Genomic DNA, 22,226 nt, shown 5'->3' with positions numbered 1-22,226 from the left:
TTTGTTGAACATTGAAAGTATCTTTTCTATCGAAACATTTTATTACTAACAAAAAAATTATTATATATTTATTTATACTTTACTAAAACAAATGTATTATTTAAAATTGTATTGACGATTGTATCTAAAAGTATTGTATCTAAAAGTTTTACAAGAGATGAGATATTGTTATAAATAAATGTGTTTATTGCAAATGTTTACAGATGATTCTACTTTGATTTATTGAACATGACGTCTACAATGGGATTGCAGCAGCAAGCTGCATCCCACGACACAGTGGATTTTGCTAGTTATCTTCAATCTACACAATGCCATCAGACGGAAGGACAGGTGCAAGGTTGTCAAAAATCACCGCATCGGGAGCACAACAGCAGTTTTACCAGCACGAAGGGCTTGCTCAATGGACCCGGGCAGAACAATTGTTTCCTCAATAGTGCCGTACAGGTAAGGAATAACAGTAGTAAAATACGTTTGAACATTATATCGCGAATCTCATTTTGTTAAATATAATTAGTGAATACTATAAGTGTGGTTTTATTGAATTATACTAAAAAAGATGCCTGCAGAAAAGTGTACACAAAATATAATTAAATACAAAAATAAATACATGTATATATATATATATATATGTATATATATGTATATGTGCGCATATATGTATATATGCGATCTTACAATATCGCACGTATTTTCTGAAGGTAATGCGCCTTATGTATATGCAACCCGCTGAACGATCGTGTTGTTCGACTTTCTCAGCGCAAGTAGGCGCAAACGATTACGTTATACATAAAACAATAATCAATATAAATAATTCAATTAGTATAAATTTATAAAGTACCAATTAAAACTAGGAAATAAAAGAACTTGTTTAACATTTAATTCTTTCAAAGTAATCCTTTTAATATTATGTATATATGTGTAAGAAAAAATTGTCGCAAAAATAATTTTAAATTTGAAAGCACAAAAATAATTTGTATACAAAGAGATCAACATATATGTTTACACAAATATAAATGCAAAAATTTGTCCTTGGCAAATTCAAATGATATTTTGCTCATTGATTGCTCTTTGCTGTTTTTTCGAAGACTTTTACGAAGTCTTGTCCGTGATTTTATATATAATACAATCCATCGCCAAATCTTTCAGCTCGTTGTCCTAAGAGATTGTCGAAAGTCGAAACGTGCAGTATAAATATTCATGATCAGTAAGTGAAGGGACACATGAGGACTTCTTTCCAACCGGATCATGAGACTACTTTTAACTCTCGTGAATATCTTTCAACCTCACTGTAAACTTCTCGCCTTTTAATGGCAAATTTTACAACGTATGCAGTCACGCTACTTCCTCAGTTAGAGACATCGACCACCGGTTCCAAAGTCCAGAGGAAGAGGTCACATTTATTCGTATTACGCATTAAGAGGTGGACCGAGAGTGCCGTATTAAATATGACTTATTGCTTGAACAAATTTGAAGAGATAACTACCTCCGCCAGAGCTTTAACTAATTATTTGTACCGCCATAATGATAGAAAAAAATATTTTCTTCTTGTGTTATTAGATTTATTTACGATGTTAAAATTTTTTAAGAAATTTTTTTTAAGAAATAGCAATTTTATGGTACAGACATTCACAGATATATATTTTATGAATTTTATCTGAAGCTAAACATTCACCATAAAAAAAATATTTTCTTCTTTATCATTAGATTTATTTATCATATTTTTTATTTACTATAATATTTTTAATTTTTTATTATTTTTTCTAAAAAAATAAGTAATTACACATGTATAAGGTAAGAGATGCAATTTCACATGACGTAATTCTGAACAAAATAAGATTTAACAAAATTCGATTTTCGAAGTTATAATTTGATTTTTTTCTGTTTGATATCTTTCTGTACTCTTTACACAATGAGAAGATTATTGAACTTAAATCTCGAAAATTGAATTCCAATTTCATTTTGTTCAGAATTGTATTGTATTCGAAATTGTACTACATATCTTATTATACATATTGTATCAATTTTCTCTTAAAACAATGAATATTGTAAGATTGATTTTATATAAAAAAAAAAAAAAACACAGATGCTAATTTAAAAGATGTTACATTCTGTAAGTTGGCGAAGTCTGATCATGAGGCACGCGTACTAATACTACGCCTTACGTGACATGTGATACAATTGTTTTAAGCGCAAACCGCGCACGCAGTCAGGGTGTGGTAACTGCTTTGTCTCGCGTGTTACGAATAGAAAACAAATGGCGTAACAGCCGTCGATTTTTCTTCTGACCGTAGTAATAGTTTTACAACAGAATTTGCGATCGGACCGGTATTTGCGTTAGCGTTATTTATTAATTTCACAATTATGTATTACTCGTAAAGAGATTGATGTCATTGATAATTATAGAATGATGAACAGGTATATGGGATGATAGAATTGTTTATGAAGGATTAATTGCAGGAAACATGAATCTTTATGAAGGATTTTTATATTGCAATAATTTTCCTCCGCGCAATACTGATACACCGTTTAATTGATTTATAATGTTCCAAAACGAATTGATTAAAGCTGGGATGTCTATCCAGCGATCTGTACCATTGTTTATTGACAAAACAACGACATAAAACATGTTTTGACAGACTATTGCGATGTTTGCTGCTTAATAGTCTGTCGAGTGTGTTTGATTTCGTTAAAATGTCTGATAATTGTTAAACGCTCATGTTATCATTTACGGGTTGCCAGCCATGACTGAAACGGCTTTAAACGCTTGCGATAAAAATGCATATCTACGTTCCCATCCCTCTGGTGATAGTCACCAGCTAGCGAAAATAGCGACATAACAGCACGAAGCACGCATCGATAACGTCACCGTGAGTGAGAACATACATTCTCGACGTGTGTTTTACGCTGATCATGTTAAACAAGTGACTTCGAGAGTGCTATTAATCCTCGATAATGTTAGCAAAATACGCATAAATTAATAGATGCAATAACTCGGTAAAAAATTGTTTATATAGGAACATATATGTATATATATATATAGATATGTATGTATGTATAATTATATACGAAATATGTTTATAGATGCTCATACAGTCTTCTTTCTTTTGTAAAATTATCATTTGATATGGAAGAAATAATAATAATGAAGAAACAATAATTAAAATATACATAATAATTTACATATATAATCATATATATATATATATGAGCATTTTTTCTAATTTTTTTATACTTAACTTTTCGTAAAAGAAACATTATCAAAAATTATCCTTTTATTAATTATTCTTTGTTTTATTTTTTGTTTTATCATTATTAAATTATTATTTTTCTTGTACCAAACAGTAATTTTACAAAAGAAAGAAGAATATATATAGACATATATGGATATATTTTTAATTATATATGTTTGTATACGTTTTTATACGAATATTATTTTATTAAGATAATAGAATTTTTATTTTACAATAAATTTACAATAAATAATTCTAATTGTTTTAACATTTTAATATAAAAAGTTAATTGTTATGATGAAAGATTTAATTTTTGTAGATTTATTTTGTTTTTTTGTAGCTGCGTATCCTCGTATTTTATGGATTACGATAGATTTTACGAAATGTTTCTATCGCAAGACATTCAATGTTTTGCAGGGCACATTTCATAAAAATCTTCGACCTCTCGAAGAAGCGGGGAAGCATTTCATCGTTGTACGATCACGATTGGTTTGTTCGATGGAATGCACGATAAAGCATTGACGATTACCAGAAGCAAATCGCGGGTTACGAGTACTCAAAGATCTTCGGGGAATAGGTTTGAAATTCTTTTATGAGTTTTAGATCACATGCGAGGCATTGATCCGCGTTTTCTTGTGAATACTTCATTTTGTGCAAATCGAAATGTGGCTCAATTGTATTTTTATTTATTTAACAATAAAATTTAAGGATATCACTAAAATATTATTTTTATCTATTAATAGAATTTACAGATAGATAAAATTAATTCTGATTAAATTTTGATAAATTAAAATATTGTTTAATTTGTAACATAATATTAAAATTATATAAAGTGAATAAAATAATGATAATTATTTTATTTATGGAAATACTTTTTCTTGCTGTTAATCTGATGACAATTGTTTTGCCGTTATAAATGTGTTACGAAAAGAAGTGGTATGAGAATTCTTTCTAGCTGTTTACCTAGATTACCGTACATAACGGTGCTACAATGTCCAAGACTTATTTTGTTACTGGTTTATATTCTCATATACTGATTTATGTTTATTGATATACTTGCTAACAAATTTGAGAGACTTTTTAAAAAGCAATTGCTTTATTTAGATTAAATATTTTATAAGTACTTTTCTTAAAAGTTTGTAAGAGCTCCAAATATGAGATGCATATGCATCTTAAATGCATCACTGAGAGTTAACACTGGTTGTACACTATATGCATGCAATAGTAATGGCATACGTAACCTATTATTACTTTTATAACACCTGTCGTGAGTCAACTCGTCGATTCGAACAAAACTTCCGGAAGCAATTAAACTATTCGTGTATTTAGGGCTGTACTCGTTTGTGCCGATGAATCGATTAATGCCATCTGTTTTGACGTATAAAATACATGTTGTATTGTAAAATACGTATTATTTTTCAATTTGTCAATATCAATTTTTAGATATTTTGAAATTTTATTGAAAGACGTTTTTGTTCAATCAAATTTGTATTCAATCAAATTTTCTTTTTAATTTATATAACTGATTTAAATTCGAGACTAGATTATTCGAGATAGATTATTTAAGCTGATCTTTGCCAATGTAATTAGATATAATGATAGAAATTGTGTCATGATAATTAATACGAAACTTTTTTTGTTCTGCTTCTATTTCCGGACAATCCTATGCCTTCGTGTTCGTGTTTTTCTGCACCTACGCCAACTCATTGTCAGTCGAGGTTCAAGGTTTCTCTCGGTCATAAAGAGGTGTAGCTTTCATTCTCACCGCCAACAATAATCGCAAGAAAGCAGCATCTCTCAATACGCCTGCTATTTATCGACACTCCTGCCTCTTCATGCGAAACGAAGAGTTACCTTACTCATGTTCGTACGCACATCATTGCATTAATTAGTTCTTATCCGGTTATGAGTTTCCCGTTCTTTGAGACAACGTAAAAGGATGGAAAGCAGCTCGTAATTTCTTTCAAACGCAAACATTTAATGTTTGTACATTGCATTTTACAAATGTTCTCATGTATAATGGACAATGTAGCTTTCTCCTTTACTATTTGTCATTTTAATGTCACTGGTTGTGTTTCGGTTTTACGAGATTTCCGTATTTGATCTTGTTTCTTCGTTATCGTTATAAAGATATAACGTTATTACATGTTATTATAATCTAAACCTCACATCTATACATAATTGAAACTTATGTTGTTTTAGATTTCCATATAAAAAAACTTTTAAACAAAATATTGTATATTTGTTACCTATATAAGTCATTTGTCCACTATTTGAAATCTTTAAGGATTTTCTTCGATTGGGTGAATTAGACTGTCTGTCTGTTCCGTCGAAAAAGGAAGGATCGAAATCTACGTGGTAATATAATTATTGAAGTCATGTGAATTATATCATGATTTGATGTTTTTTAAGGAATTCTTTTTTCATTTCACATATTAGATACTCGTATTTCATGATATGCTCTAAATAGCGCGATGATTGATCATAAGATATCATTCGAAGAAGCATTTTGAAGCAAAAACGGTGCTGTTACCTAAGACGAAAAAAGCCGTATCTTCCAGCTGTTGATCGATGTACACCTGACTCGATCTTCCCTTAGGATTTAGCTATACGATTGATAGAGCGAAGATATAGGATACCAACACGTGCCATCCTTGCTGCCGGGATACAGCTGTTTCGCGATTCACGTGATGATGCAGATGTACACATCATGGTATCAATTTAGGGAGATTACTTACAGAAAATGATCGAAACAGGAATTTAGCAACCCTTGATCGTTTGTACATCACCTATCTTATATTTGACAATTTCATTTTATCTTCATTAACTGTCTCTTTGCGATTTTTATCTTGATCGATATAAATTTAAGTGATGCAATTTTAGCGAGATTACCTCCGTGTTTTGCTTCTTTTTTTATAGTAAAAGGGAATTAAACTTAATTGCGTCTGCAAAATAAGTCGTCGTAACGAAGAAACAGGAGTGCCCGAAGGTCCCGTGATGTCACAAATCGCTGGCCCATGAATCCGGGACTCGTTTCGGTGACAATAGAGTAAAACACAGTGCATGTGTATCGAGGGCATACACAAATAGCGCTCGACCCTTGAGGGAGCACATACGCGTGGCTAATGGTGGATGGAACCTGCTACGCGATTCTGACAGCAGGTGTCTGGGAAGCGACTTCTCTGACTCATCGCCAGGTGATATCTGCCCGATGCAGGAAGGAAGGAACCGGAAACTCACTCGCAAAAGGCGCAAACTGCCTCTTTCGCTTTTCTTTATGAACGAAAGCAAAGTTCGTTATTGCTCTCCGTTGCAGCTTTGATTTCGTGATCAAGAGACCGTGTCGTTACTTCGTGTATCCTTCAAACTTCATCCGTTTCGCTACGGCTTATTAACTTTACTTTGCTGATGTCGCTGACGGATCTAATACTCGATTACTCGGTTATTCAATGTTTATTATTATTGTATATAGCTTGCTACTACGTCGCGTTAAGTAAACACTAGCAAATATTAAATCAATACTATTATTTATAGAATAAAATAAATGGAAAATAAACAATTATAATTATTATTCATTCCATTTTATTTTAATATAAAATAAAATGGAAAATGGAAACAAGTAAAGATATCAAAATATAATAAATAGAGTTTATACATACCTTATATATATATATATATATATGTTTAATTTTTTTCATAGTATGTCTTTTTACATAAAGAATAAAGTATTTTAATTAAAGGATTGAATTTAGTTTAGTTGTTTTACATAATTATATGTAGAATTTAAAAGATATAAAACTAGTTTAAAAAAATAATTTCCGTTTTATTAACTTTTGACATTAGTTCTCCATAAATTTTCTTTTTATCATTATTAACTACTTTATTTTCGAGTTTTACATTCGTTTACATATTTAACACGAATTTAATTAATGATTTACACAACATAAGAGAATAGTATATTAATTACATTCCATATCATGCTATCGATATGGAATGTCTCTGGACAGCTTTCAATCGTGACTGAGTCTGCGAAATTATAACGTCGTACATGGCAAACCACGATTACACAACGGTTGCTCGTTCGAGGAAGACGAGAAGGAAGAAACGAGAGGAAGAAATAGAGGAGAATATGAAACAAGCGATGGAGGGGAATAGGGATTAGAACGAGGTAAAGTCGGCCCAGAATGAGAACAGAAAAGGGAGTCGTGTCTAAGAACCACGTGTGGGAAAAGTCTGTGATGCGAGACTGAGAAACGCGTGCATTCGATCGTAAGTTCACACGTGCATGCGTGTGCTGTCTTACTCCCACATGCATGCACGCACGTGTAAAAGTGCGCGCAAATGTGTCTCAACCACCTACGCGCGTTAGTGCGTATACGCGACTTTTCTTTTCACTCACGAAACCCGCACTCCGTGACACATCGTCGTGTTCGTCAGATAGCATATGGAAATTCGCACTTAGTTGCAGGAAGCATGAATAAATTAGCCGTTGATTTTTTAAATTTCCACGAAACGAATTACGCTTTCAATGAATCCTTTTACACGTCTAGAAGAAAAATACTTGAAAGTAAAGTCTAAATAGTTTATAAAGAAGACATAAAATTGTTAATTTATTATTTAGCCCTAATTACTTATTATTATTAACTTTTAAAGTTAAATTTGCTAGATAATAATATACAGAAAATATTTTCTAACTTTTGACGAAATGATTTAAGGATCTTTTTAGTCATAATGCTTGGTCTACTTTCTTAATTTGGGCCATCTTGTGGCAAGATTTTATCTAAGTTCCTATCTTTATACTCGAATGACTTCTTTAATGTGGATCAGTCTGTGAAATCTAACGCTTTTGATGCTTCGAAACATTCATCCGTAGTATGTCTGTACAATCTAGATTTTAGTGGACCAGAACCGTCTCGCTCATCTCAAGTTCTGGGAACTGAATCTTGTCTGGATAAAAAAGTCATATCGCTCACGTTTCACCTAATATTAATGATAAGCTTTCTCATGATAAACTTTGATGCTTTCATTACAATTTACAGTAACTCTCAAAATTATTTTGTTAATTAAAAATATATTAACTGTACATATTATTTCTTTTTCTGGAGATATAGTTTAAAATATTATAATTTACAATGTAAATAACAGTTATGTAAATAACAGTTGAGTTTACGTTTTGCTAAAATTGCACGGGTATGACCGGTTCCGAGAGAGGACTGATTCCGTTTACATTTTTAACACAGATTTAATTAATGATTTGCACAACACAAGAGAATAATATAATAAGCTTCGCTTTTTAATGTCCCGTTAGTGATGACGAAAGGTGCAAGCATTGCATGTTTGTTTTTCACGCGCGACCCAGTTCCGTTGTTGAATGCTATTGGGATCATAATCTGCTTGCTCGGACAATAAATGACGGAATACGTTGAGATCATGTACATCATCGTACATAATAATCACTTGAGAAATTACCGTTTAATCTATTCGCAATTTATATAATCTTGAGATTATATTTATTCGCTCTAGCGTAACACTATTGCTTTTTACCTCTAGTACTGATCAATGACATCACCGTGTACTCCCACATCGTCCACAATTTCGATCACCGCGTTTCCATGAGTGGTTGTCTAGATTAGTCTAGAAGAAACTGCGATAATGCGTGTGTGACGTGACTCATGATTCGATATCCTTAAAGGGTATGCTGTACCGCTTTTTGGTATCATCGATAGATCGGAAGTCTACTTCAAGCGGAAACAGTAGGCTGTAATTTTTGTTGTGAAAAAACTCTGCCTACAAGGAACTGTTATCGCTTCTCTAATAATAAACCAACAACGTCCGTACGGCAGTAGCGCGTTTACGCGGAATTTTAACGCTTTAAACGGGAGCATTGTGGGCGCGGTCGCGTATTAGAGTGCAGCAGCGAAGTGAAAAAAAAAGGGAAAGAAAGAGCAAGAGTGCAATCGACGCGGCGGTAACTACCGTTGATAGGTGCCCGGTTATCTGTTCTTGCGGTTCTTCTAGCTGCACGGCAATTCGACGCAATCCTGCATTTTATGGCATCGATAGCAAAGTACGCAAATGGAAGACATTTCCTTTTATTTTCCATTGATCATTCTTTTCCCGCGTTTCTTGTTACTGAGGAGACGATTAAGCAATTTTCTTCCCTGTATGAAATTCCTTATATTAGATCATATGCATCCTGCGTACGATCATTTCCCGATTCTTATTTGTAATGGATTATTTGTAATGGATTACTATTATGGAATCACTACCAATTATCATGCCATCGAAATTGTTCCGTGTTTAGTTTCATCAATGAAAATCTCATACTGACGCTACATGGTACATACACTGAAAATCCCCTTTAATTGAATCAACTCATCTCTTGTTTGGATGAGCAAACAAATTCTTGGTTGATTCAACTAAATGGAATTCTAAAAGATGATACTCTAAAAGATGATTCATAAATAATAATTCCTTGACGCTATAAGCAACAATTATAAATAAACATGCATTGGAAAAAAGATAACGCATCTACAGAACGCAAAGAATCTTGTAGAAAATTACCAATGTCTTTTCGATGTTTTTCTACCATGGAACATAACGTACTAATGATAATGATTCGGAAAGCTCTTCTTATACCGAGCTCGTGCCGGTCATATCGTGCGAGTAATTCGCTGCGACGGGATACGAAGATGAAGGCTCGTTTTCGAAGAAGCTCCGCGAAAGACATTACTCGTAACGTCGTAAAATATGCAGTTAATGTGCACAAAGTGTACCTCCCAACTTCTTTGTGGCTAAACTGATGTCCAGGCTTCCCCTACGTTTTTCTTTCCGCTGGAGTGTTACCTTTGTCTTCTCACAAAACGCGCAGGCAATTTAAATGTGGACGATCTCTGAGAACAGTGATAACTTAAAGAGAATCAGAACATGATTATAATATAATCTGCATTTAATATAATTATAATTTAAATTTTTATATATTAAGAAAGAATTTTCTTTTATATTTTCCAAATTCGAATTTAATATTATTATCATTTATAATAATATTGTTTATTGCAATTCTTGTAAAATTTTCTTCGTAGTAACTTTTAAAGCTGTAAGAAAAAAATTTTAAGGCGGAGGTCGTTTATTTTTAATTTTCTTTATGAATCTTTGTTTCAGATCTCTTAAAACTGTTTTATAATTATTAAATATCTCAATTTGCTGGATTGTGTTAGAATCAACATTTTATTATTTAACAAGAAAGCATAAAAAATGTCTCTTTTTAATTTTAATATATTTTATTTCTGATTTTTATTATATTTTATTCTGCACCAAAATAAGTTATACGGTTTTTTTATATGTATACGCACTTTTAGGCAATGTAACAATCAATTGGTTAGTTCCTTTTAAAGCTAATATCATTAAAATACGATAAGAGATGAAATAAAGTTTTTTTTTGAATAATTTTTCAAGAATATGTTAAAATATTATGGTAAAATATTTTTGTTCATAAAAAATGCAAAATTAAAAGTAATTATTTATTTATTTTATTAAAAGTAATTATTTATTTATTTTATTATAAAGTGTCCTTAAATTAATTCATTTAAAACATTTTTTTATTTTTTATAATTTTAACAATATTCATTTAACAAAGTAAAGGTTTATATATTTAAGAATTGCATTAATTGATAACCAATGTTGACTCCTCGCCTGTACTACATGTTATATATTTCTAAATTTTAACGATATTCACTTTGAAGAAAAAAATGACTTTCTTTAAAAGAATATATCCTCTTAAAAGTGCGCATGAGTACATATTAAAAAATACATCTTCTTCGTTTTAGTAGATTATAATATATTAAAAGCTCATTAAAATTGGAGGCGGATACTTCTTTACGTTTTCTTGTAAGACTATACTATATTGACTAATTAAAAGTTAATGAAAATATTATTCTATATTAGAGTATTAACTCCTTCGCACAAAGGAGATGCGCATTAAAGGTAAGAAAAGGAAGTAGGCAACGGCAGCAAATACAGGAGCATGTTTCGTTCTTAGTCTACTAGGAGAGGCTCGTGGGCAGACAAACACACGTTCGTACGAGACATTCTCGTGGGAATCCTCATGCTGAGAATCGTTAGTACTTAAATTAACGGCGGACAGGTAATCATCATAGTTGTAATTTTGTTGCTCTCACGACTCGACGCAACACGCCGTCGCTTTGCTATTACTGACGATTTGGTAAGGTAATGTAACGCGATAATGCACCGTGATAATATCGTCACTAACAAGGTTTGTGCCGGATCATCATCATTTTTATACATTCTAACATTATCACGCTATCGGCGACAGAAATCAAGACATCTATATAACTCTAATTCTCGTATCATATTGTATAATAGTTAGTTATAATATAGTTTAATGTTTTAATGTAAACTTTATTTGTTTTCGTAACAATGGAGATTACAATTGACAATTTTATTAAGAGATATGCAGCATGCATATCTCAACAACTTTATTTATGATATGTTCCACTAATACAGGAGATACGCTGTTATCAATTAATCAACTTCAAGAATAAAACTAGTATTGTGGACACGGTAGCTGCCTCACGTGGGAGTAATCGTCTCGAAGAAGTCTGAAGTCTTTAACCCGATCCTTGAGAATTGCTTCCTTCGATTCAGCAATGAGTCATTGCAGTAACACAATGATCCCTGATTTTCCGCCTAGTTTAACTATTCTTAGTCATAATGCAATTTAATTTAATGAGAAATTAAAAATCAACAAAGAATGAAGTATTTTTTAAATCTTTTTTATTGATACAATCGATAGAAAAGGGATACATATAATTTGTTAAAGGCTATAAGAATTATGATAGAAGAATAGAAAGCTTTCTTAATTATTTAGGCAATTTTTATTTATTTACTTACGAAAAATTTATTTTTCGAAAAGATGAATATTTAAAGAAAAGATGAATAATAACTTGTAAACGAGATAATCTTGCTTTTAATTAAGGCTAAGAAGGGAGTTTTTCTTACATGATGAGGTAACTAAAGAGAAAAGCGAGAATGTACGAAGGAAGAGGCGGCAAAATAAAAAAACGAAAGTGACGCCGCAGATTTTTTATGATAAATAATTCAATTAAAATGTAGAATAAATAGCTATTAATTAAGCACAGAACTCAAGTTCTCTAGTCATAATTATTTATCAAATGTTGATAAGTTAGTATTTTTATATTTTATAATCAGTAAGTAGTATGTCATTAAGATTATAATAATTATTCAAATGTAAAAAATGAAATTATCGATATGCAATTTTTTCATAAATGTGCTATATGATTAAACCGCGAAGCGGCGTATTATGCCAAGCAAAAGAAAAATCAAAGTCCAGTGGGGTATCATGATTCCACGTATATTACACTTTACACCGTATCAGGGCCAATCGGAGTATACGCCGGAGACCCCGATATTATTAAGACACACTTGAGACGCCAGGTCCCACGTGGCTCAGCCACCGTGACCACGTGGTAGGCAATGGTATAGTAAAATGCCCACGAGATAGGAAAGATGGTGGTTGAATGGGAGACTAAGTCGAAAGGGGCAGGAAAGTGTGGAGGTCAGGTTAAACCGGAAGCCGCCACCGGAACAGCTTCTACTTTGTAGGTTCACATGGCCGACGTTCACCTGCAGAGGTCAAAATAATTTTCTCGTGTCAGTGCAAATGCTCGCATCAGATACAAGGGGATTTTACATCAATGCCTATTGTTTCTCTTTTTCAAGATCAAATTCACTCTTGTCATTTGTGATATTCGATTCATCTTAATAGATTTTTAGACTACTTTGAGTTTCTAGTATTATATCCTAATAAATTAAAAGTCTTTTTATTCTTAATTATTGTAAATTTAAATAATTTTTGTTCTGCAAAAAGAAGGACTAACTTAACTATATTTATGATATAGTTAATTTGAAAGACTCTCTTTTTGAACATCTATTATTTATTATTTATTATGCTTGAAATATATCTACGTAAAAATAAGAAAATAAAATTTAGAAGATATAAATCCAAACTTAAGAAAGAATCGTGAGTATCTTTTAGCATTTGTGAATAAATTTTTGTCGCAATTCATTGGATGAAGAACCGTATTTCGCATGAATATGTAAGAAATAGCCATAGTATACGAATATATGCTAATAAGTTAAAACGATAAGTTAAAACGCTTAAGTATACGTATTAGGATTCAAGACTATAATTTGTGACAAAAATTGATTATCGAATTAAATTGGATATTGCATTGATTGAATTTATTATGAAAGATAACTTCGAATTTATATGATTATATAATTTAAAGCTATACAATAATAACTTTGAAGAAATATATTTGTATGGCTTCAAAGTTAATTAATAATATATTTAAACTCCCGTTATTAATAAAATCAAATCAATATGTTATAAATAATATATTATTCAAAATGTTTTTTTTCAAGATATTTAATAAAACTTAATTATTTATGTAATAATCGATTTATTTGATTCAGTCTCGTTCTGACAGTTAAATGTGATATGTCGTGAGAAATATACTGCCAAATTCATAATTTTTAAGAGTTATGATCTGTAGAAAATTATTACGACAGATGGAAACATATCCACTATTGCTCTTGTGAAATTAATATAGAAAAAATTTTAAAACGTTTATATCCACACACAAAATATTTCGATAATTTTTTTAACCAATTTTAATCTTTTTATTTAAAAAAAAATAGATTCGTTTTTAAAATACTTATTATAAATTAATCCTTATAAATCGGCGATCTTATTTGTGGTAACATTTTTATTTTGTAAACTATATATTTATCAATTTTCATGAAATTTGCTTACAGGATAATTTATTAATATCTTATTCGTATTTAAGGTCAAAATTAAAAAATTTAAAATGTTTGATTTAATATGGTAAATAAAATTTATAAAAATAATTTGAGTATCATAAAACTCAGCTTTAAGAATTTTTTATTGTTAAGTAACATCAAATTTTTAGTTTCGCTTTATTTGAGACTCATTACTGCTATGCAAATAGTTGGTATTAGCTTTCCAAACTAACTTTCAAACTTTGATTATGAGTCCTATAATACTAGATCCTCTTTCATTACTATCCTTTTGAAATTTGACATTTACAGACATTCAAATCCAGCGATATCAAGAACTAATAAATTGAATTAGCATAAAATTGAATTTTATGATAATAAGAATATTTCTTTTAAATTTAAATTAAAAAATTGTCAAATTAAAATCAAATTTATTGATTCGAAAATTCTTAAAAAAAAACAAGAATATTCTTGTTTTAAGTTTTTAGAAAACTTTCCAAAACATTAAAGTAATTGTCTTATTTCGTTTTGGAACAGATTAATTAATTTCTGTTATAGTAAATGATTGGAAATTATTTTATTGCTGAGACTGTTGAAGATATATATTTTTAAGTATGTATAACAATCTGGAGAAAATGGATTGTCAAGATGTAGTTATGTAGGACTCGGTGATGTTGATTTAAATGCCTCGTGGCGTGCTAACAATGACAGGTGTACATATTTGAAGATTTTATAGCTATTTTATATGCCGGCAGGTATATTCTCTGTATTAGTAAGTAGTCCAAAGAAAAGAATCTCAATATCGATAAGCGAATGTTAGTTGTAGAACGCACAAGTATGCGAGCCACACCTCGTACGTGTAAACAATGCGTGATAATCGGAAATCGTTGCAATCGTTAGATACTTATATATTATATTTTCAATAGCAGGAGTCTTAAAAAAATATAATAAATTCGAGCTATATTATAATTATCTTTCTATTTGTCATATCATATTAAATGAATGTTCTATATTCCAGGTTTCTGAATAGTTTAGATTCTTCAATGATTTTTCTATCTCTTGAAGGAGAAATTAAATTAGTTTTATCGAAGAAGAAACAGCGGAACGATAACAGTGTTGATACTTTTCAATATCTGCAAGCAATGTTACAAGTTTTCAAGTTTAAATTTAGATACGTATTATGTTACAAATATATACATATAGATATAATCTTAATAAAAACAATCTCTTGTGATACGTGACTCGATATCGAGACGCGCACGTGCTCTTGCGCTCGTATACGTCGTGCATGAGTAATATTGAGGTACCAGCTGTGAGTAGTACTACGATCACGTATACGATTCAAAATGGCGACGTTAGGTCAACATCCTCCCGCCCTGGAGAACATGGTCCCGCACAGAAAGCGCGCTTATAGCCATCGTATGGTGGCGCCGCCACCGCCGAGTAGATCTTTTTAACGGAAACTGGTTTGTGAAGCTGCGACCGTGGACCACTCTCGCTCACGTTTCGTTTGACCTCGGTCCGCGTCTACGGAGAGGAACAAAGAACCGCTCACTCGTATATCCGAGAGAGCTCCTTCAAATATGTCTACGTGTTGTCCCAAATCTTACGTGTATGATGGAAGATCATGGTTTTATCTTTAAACTTCTTTAATAAAATTAAGAATATATTTTTAAAAATTATGGCCATGCAAAAAATATAAATCAGTTAATAATTTGCTATTAAGTAGTAATGTTTGTAACATAAATATGGAAATGTTAAACTTAATCCATAATATATTCGAAAAGAAATGTTCAAGGGACACATTCCTTAGCGATGTGAGAGATTATAATTTTTAAGAATAAATGGACTTCTGATGGTAATAATATCTTGCGCAGCATGCATGGCGGGGTCCATCAGACCATCTTCCCGCCACGATGGCCGGCATTGAAATCACCCTTAATATAAATTCGCGGGAACTGAGCACTAATAAGAACCTTTCCCGCGCTGCCTTTGTCCTTGGATGTGTTTTTACGAAAAGCAGAAGCGGTGATAAAAATTATCCCAATGGATTTACCGAGATGTTTCTCTCGCAATTCATACTTACGGTATGCAATAATGTTTTTTACAATATGTAGATGTAAAAATATTACCCTGTTATTTAGCAAAAAAATTATATAATATTTTCTTTGTCTCAAATTATTTTGATTTATTCGTCTCTTTCTTTAATTTCATCTGTAATGCATTATTACTTAGCAAAATAAAATATAGCGATTATATAGAAACTTTCTTAAATAAGACTAATTAAATCTTACAAGTGAGTACTAAATTCTGGTGTCATGCTATCTATATTCGTAGATATTGCTGTAACTTTACAATATTCTTTAATTTTTTATCGATCTTTCATTATACAAACCACGAGTAAACTTTCAAGCGATTGATCTGATGGACAATGAATGCGAGCAATCACACAATGGAGTATCCGATTTCTACTGTGAAAGAGGACAACAGAATTATACAGCGAAGAGATAAATTTTAATTTAATATTTATGATTTAATATAATTTGAGACGAAACTCTAAACAACATGTAAGTGAAATTAATATTTGATGTTGTTTATTTAATTTCTTACGTATCACAATAAGACTTATTCCTGTTTAACAATTGATAAAAGGAAAGATATCTCTTAGTAAGGAATAATAATGATCGTTTCTAATCGAAAGAGAGTAATGATTCTAGTCCGGAATTTTGTTCTCCGTCGGAGGGAGGTACTTACATACGGCGACTTATAAAAGATGGCGAATTATAAAAGATCTTCGATATTTATATATATATATCAAGAGAAATATCAAGAAATCGCTCAATTAAACATAAACTTTCAATTGATAAAATGATAAAAATTAATAAAAATGTAGATAAATTGATAAAAATTGATAAAAATCTACACGGTCTCTGTTTATTTGTCAAGAAATATCTCGTCGAAAACCGTTTATATCTGTGACTTTACGTGAAATAGTATATTATTTTTTATCCAGAAATTATAGTTATTTCTCTTCGAGTCGGTATGCTCTGGATTGTAAACATAGAAGTGCACGAGACGATTTGGTAAAGACCGTCGACGACGATACAATATACTTTTACTCCAGTTTGAATTGTGGAACCGGTTCTCTCTCTCGTAACAGGCCACGCTAGCCTTCTTTACTACTCGTGTACACTACACATTCGTACTCCGTACGCTTCTTGGCTCTTGGAAAACCGGTTCTCTGTTGATCCTGCTCTCACATATCACTTCTCCTTTTCTACTTCACCTCTTCTTTCTCTCCTTCTTTCTTTTTCTTTAGATAGATGGCCTCCTGCAAGTTACACGAAAACAACGGGTTTTCTCTTCTCGCGCAGAAGATTCGCGATGCGGTCGTGGTTCCTCTCGCGCGCGGTTAAAATGCATGTCAGCTGTATTAACCCATCTATAGAACTCGTCCTCCTTCTATCATTGTAAAATAACCTACTTTTGCTAATAGTTAATTTTTCTTTACGTCAATGCATGATGATAACAAGGAATGATTTATATTTCTAGCAATAAAAAGGCAATCGCAGAATCAAAAAATATAATAAGTTTCAAACTATATTATTCTCTTATATTATCTTTCTATTTCATAAGGTGCAATCCATTTAACGTTGCAGATTTTTCTGACTAATCAGAAGAAAGAATTTTATGAATTGACCAATCAAAGAATGCTTCAAAGCATTTGCAGTTAAGTGGATCGCACTCTAAATAAATGTTCCATTATATTCTACGTGTCTCTGAATAATTCAGATTTTGTAGTGACTTTTCTATCTGAAAGAGAAATTGAAGTACTCTTATCGATGAAGAAATCGTAGTTAAGTCAAGAATTAAATTAGTGTGAATTGATTAGTATTTTGAATGTACCTCATACGTTTACAATCTTATTTTCTTATGGATGCTGCAAAACGGCTTAATGCTTCTTAAAAGCTGATTTAATAGGAAATCTATGTCATATTAATATACGATGGATTTTTGTTACATGCTTGAGATTGACGAGTGAATATTGGAGCGGATACATTCACTAGGAATTCCGCGTAAACCGAGCATAGTTGCGCATTGCAAAACCGTTTTTGCGCAAGTTCCGCTCTTTCGCGCATTCAATTCAGACATTTTCTCGATATCGTCTTGCTAAAGCTAAGGCATTAAATCAAATGATGATTCTGCTTTAATCTCGACATCCCGCCACGTGCGTATAAACGTCGCCTCGTTGATGCTGCCTCATGGACGGCATCGCCATCATAACAGCGTAGAAGAAACCAGTTTTGCCCTCACATTGCCGCTCTCTTCGCCTGCTCTTCGTGGCATTCTGTTTTTTCTTTCTTGTGTATTGTACTCGTCGTTTTCTTCTTCTTATCGCGGTGAACGGCGCACGTGCGAGTAGCACCTTGGAAAGTGGAGAGACTCGGCTAACACTTCATATGAAGAAGGGAAAACCAATAGAAGATATCATGAATCTCCAAAAATCAAGTAAGCAATGGAATTGTAACTCTTGTTCGTCAAGTTTTGAATTTTTTTGAAGAAAATCTGTTTATTCTTGTGATAAATTATAAGATAAATGTATCGTTTGTTTAGGAAACAAATAAATCGAAATTTTCTCGTTTTTTTATTATATACCTTATGGATGACTCTCTCTCTTTTAGAACTTTTTCATAACTTTAATAACTTATATTTCAAATTGGACAACATTCCGCGATTAGATTCAATCTGGTCTTAATTTTTTTAGATTTAAATTTGTAATCAGAGCGTTTGATCGCAATGATTGAGTACTTGTCAGCTCGATGTAATCAATGAGCTTATCCTTTTTCTTGGTGATAATTATGCTGATTGCCTTGCAATGGCTCGTCGTGATCGGAATTCGCCTACTAAACCTTGTAGGAAGTGATCGAATTGCAGGTGCAGATGTAATGATTGCACTTTCCTTTTACCTATATACGCTATCAATATATCAATATATATCGCTTCTTAATTCTTATTTCCATTCACAGTTGCAGCACGTGCGTGTTACTTCACGATGATGTAACAATCGATAGTTTTTGAATTATTAGAAAGCTTTCTTGATTCGCGATATATTTACGCGGTTAATTATTATGAATACTTTTATCAGAACATATTTATGTTTGAGCAATTATCTCATAAAAACAATAGAGGATGAAATTTATAAGAATAACAATTAAGAAGCGAAATTAGTAGAGAGAGAGAGTGTATTGTGAGAAATAAAATTTTTATTAATAAATTGTAGGCAAATATTGTAAGTAACATAAGTTACAGGAAAATAATGATATGTCAAATCTCATTTACAATGAAAAAAAATATCGGATACTAGCGGTTTCTTTTCAGGTTGTTATCTTTTTGTGAGAAGTGCTCGTATATTCATTTACCTAACAACTTTCCGGAAACGGCCAAGCCAGACGAACTATGCAATCTCGAATCTACAGTTATAAGAAACTTCTCGCATATGTATTTTGCAAGAATCTAGATTTGGTCGTCTAATTTATTTTGCGATGTTCGTATTTTCTTATTAAGCTTCATATTTCCATCAATTCTCATAAGCCAAGTATTTTTCTGTGAAGATTGATACGTTTTCCAGAGATACGTATTTTATCATCACTATCCTAATATGCGAAACAAATTTATTCCCAATTCTATTACACGTGAGAAAATTCTCAATGAATCATCATATCACTTCCTATTTGAAAAATTCATGAAATTGCGTTTTGTAGTTGGTAAGATTATGTATCTTTTCCCTGTCATTCATTAAAATATGAACGTAAGAGTACACATGACGTATGCTCGATTACAAATTATATATATTATATTTGTATTTTAATTCTCAATAGGAGATATTGCTTTTCTCACTCCCTAACATTATCTTGCAAGTTAATTTTTTAAGAAAATGTTTTCGTTATCTTCCTATTAAAGCAAAACGTACAATATCATCACTGTTCTTCTGCTGGAAGTCGTCTTTCATGCGACAACAAGACAACTTCGATTGTTGTTTCGACTTTTAGATTCGCCTTTTACGATCTAGATTTTGCTGGATGCCGTAACGAGACAACGGCGGAACGAATACGAATCGTCGACGGGGATAGCATCGTCTTCAATGAGGTTGCATAAATCATGGGAGATGAGCAGTCTACCGTCGTGCTGGCATTCTGCACTCAGTGCGTTTCTCGAGAAACCCTTTCCTTTCACCGTGTTTCGATCACGAAGATCGAGAATGTGTGGCTCATCTGCTCCGAGGTTGACATTTATTCGCCGCTCTATAGCTCGACTTACCTGTAGTTTATCTTTACGGTTTTAACTCGGTCAAATTTGAAAGTTAGACGAATATGTTAAAGTACAGATTTGCCTAAATATAATTATTAAAGTTATCAAATAAAAGAAATTAATTGTAAAAGAATTAATTTTGTTCCTCCAATTTATTTCTTTTATATGTAATTTTATTCTAAAAAAACATATATTACGTTAATAATGATTTCACTCATAGATTATTAAGATCACTCATAGATTATTATTATACTACATATATGTAGCATAACCTGAATCAGGATTGAAAGTCTTGCTCAGTTGCCGACTAAGAGTTTTTATCGTAATCTGACGATAACCAAGCAGCTTAAGATTTCTCTAAAGCTATCTCTCGTGTTGCGCACTCGAAACTGAACACCCGTGTGCAATTGGAGCTCGTTGCTCGCCCTGGTATCATCTCGGATGTAAATAGTCCTCACACGTAGGGTTAAAAGCCATCAGCTACGAAGTCACACATCGCTGAATACGAATGGATAATCGTTGGCCCTTCCTTGAACGTTGGCGCACACCTGAGACTTCGCTTGATCCACCCAGCTTAAGCGACACACCGACTTCAGGTTATTCAAAAATGCAGCAGGTAGTCACCATCGACCCTCACGTAGAGCTTGAATACTTTTGTACCTGCTTCTTTGTATCCGAGGCTTGGGTAGGCTCCCCTTCAGTGTCCTCCCTCGGCTGCACGAATGCATCAAAATCTTCGTTACACCTGCGCTCTCTAGTCAGTTTATTTAAAAAGAGTGCAAAAAAATTCCCTTATTCTAATACATAGAGTTTACGAATGCAATTGGATTCTTGGGCTGATTAAAAATGTTTATATTTAAAGAAAATTAATCAAATTTTCTATAAACTTATTTTTGAAAAAAGCATTCTTTTAGTAAACTAGCTTTTATCTGCATCGTATTGGGAAATGCATTCGTGAGTTACACGACATTTTCATAAAAAAAAGGGGATAATGTTGTAGCAAAGAAAACTTCTGGACATCACAAATTAATTTTCTACGGATTACTATTATGTAATCTGTTAGTAACGTTGTTAAGTACTAAATCCGTTAGTTTTCTGAAAAACGGCGCGAACTAACGGATTACTATTTACACAATATTATCAATCCGTAGAAAATTGAAGTATGCAAGGGTTTCGTTGCTATCAACATTATCTTCTCTTCCTTTATGGAAATTGTCGTACAGCCCATTTGTGAAACCTTCACGTTTTATACCATGTAATGTTTTTTTAGTACATGTAAAAAATACGGTTATTGCATTCCAAATGTTATATGATTGTATGCATTCAGGAACTAAATTCCTCAACTTGACATTTCGAATCAATCGTTAATAATGAATAGATTTCATTCGATCTTCAAGTACACCAATATTTTTCTCGCGCTTTCACGCCTACATGAACATTTTTCCGGTGGGAAATTAACGTCCATCGCGAAGTCGTTTCATGCCTCGCCTCGAACAATAGAATCTTATATGCGATGCGCTTGGAGTGGCCCGTTTACCAATGCGCGATGATTTAAGAACATTTTAAAATAATTTTAAATAATCTGCTAATATTTTAATGGCGACATTTTTGATAATCTGTTTTTTAAATGATCTACGTTTGTTATAGAAATATTTTTATAATATAATAATATTATATATTTATTTTATAATATAATAATATTATATTTCTATTGAATATGAAATATGAAACGAGGAATTAAATGCGTTTTCTTTAATTGTTTACGCGAGAGATAGAGAGAGAGATAGAGAGAGAGATAGAGAGAGAGAGAGAGAGAGAGAGAGAGAGAATATGTTATTTTTATATTAT

At 32.0% G+C, this 22,226-nt stretch overlaps 1 protein-coding gene across 1 annotated transcript in view; it reads left to right on the top strand.

Annotated features, from left to right (window-relative positions):
• Window positions 1–228: 228 nt before the first annotated feature.
• LOC105620663 overlaps window positions 229–22,226 on the top strand; it is a 47,491-nt gene continuing 25,493 nt past the window's right edge. The window contains 1 exon segment of the mRNA XM_012202152.1: window positions 229–444. Within this exon segment, the coding sequence (XP_012057542.1) occupies window positions 229–444 (216 nt within the window).

The sequence above is a fragment of the Atta cephalotes genome (assembly GCF_000143395.1).
Source record: "Atta cephalotes unplaced genomic scaffold scaffold00028, whole genome shotgun sequence".
In the NCBI taxonomy this organism is placed as follows: domain Eukaryota; kingdom Metazoa; phylum Arthropoda; class Insecta; order Hymenoptera; family Formicidae; genus Atta; species Atta cephalotes.
The sequence above is the reverse complement of the archived record's forward strand: the minus strand, read 5'-3'. Positions and strand labels throughout refer to the sequence as shown.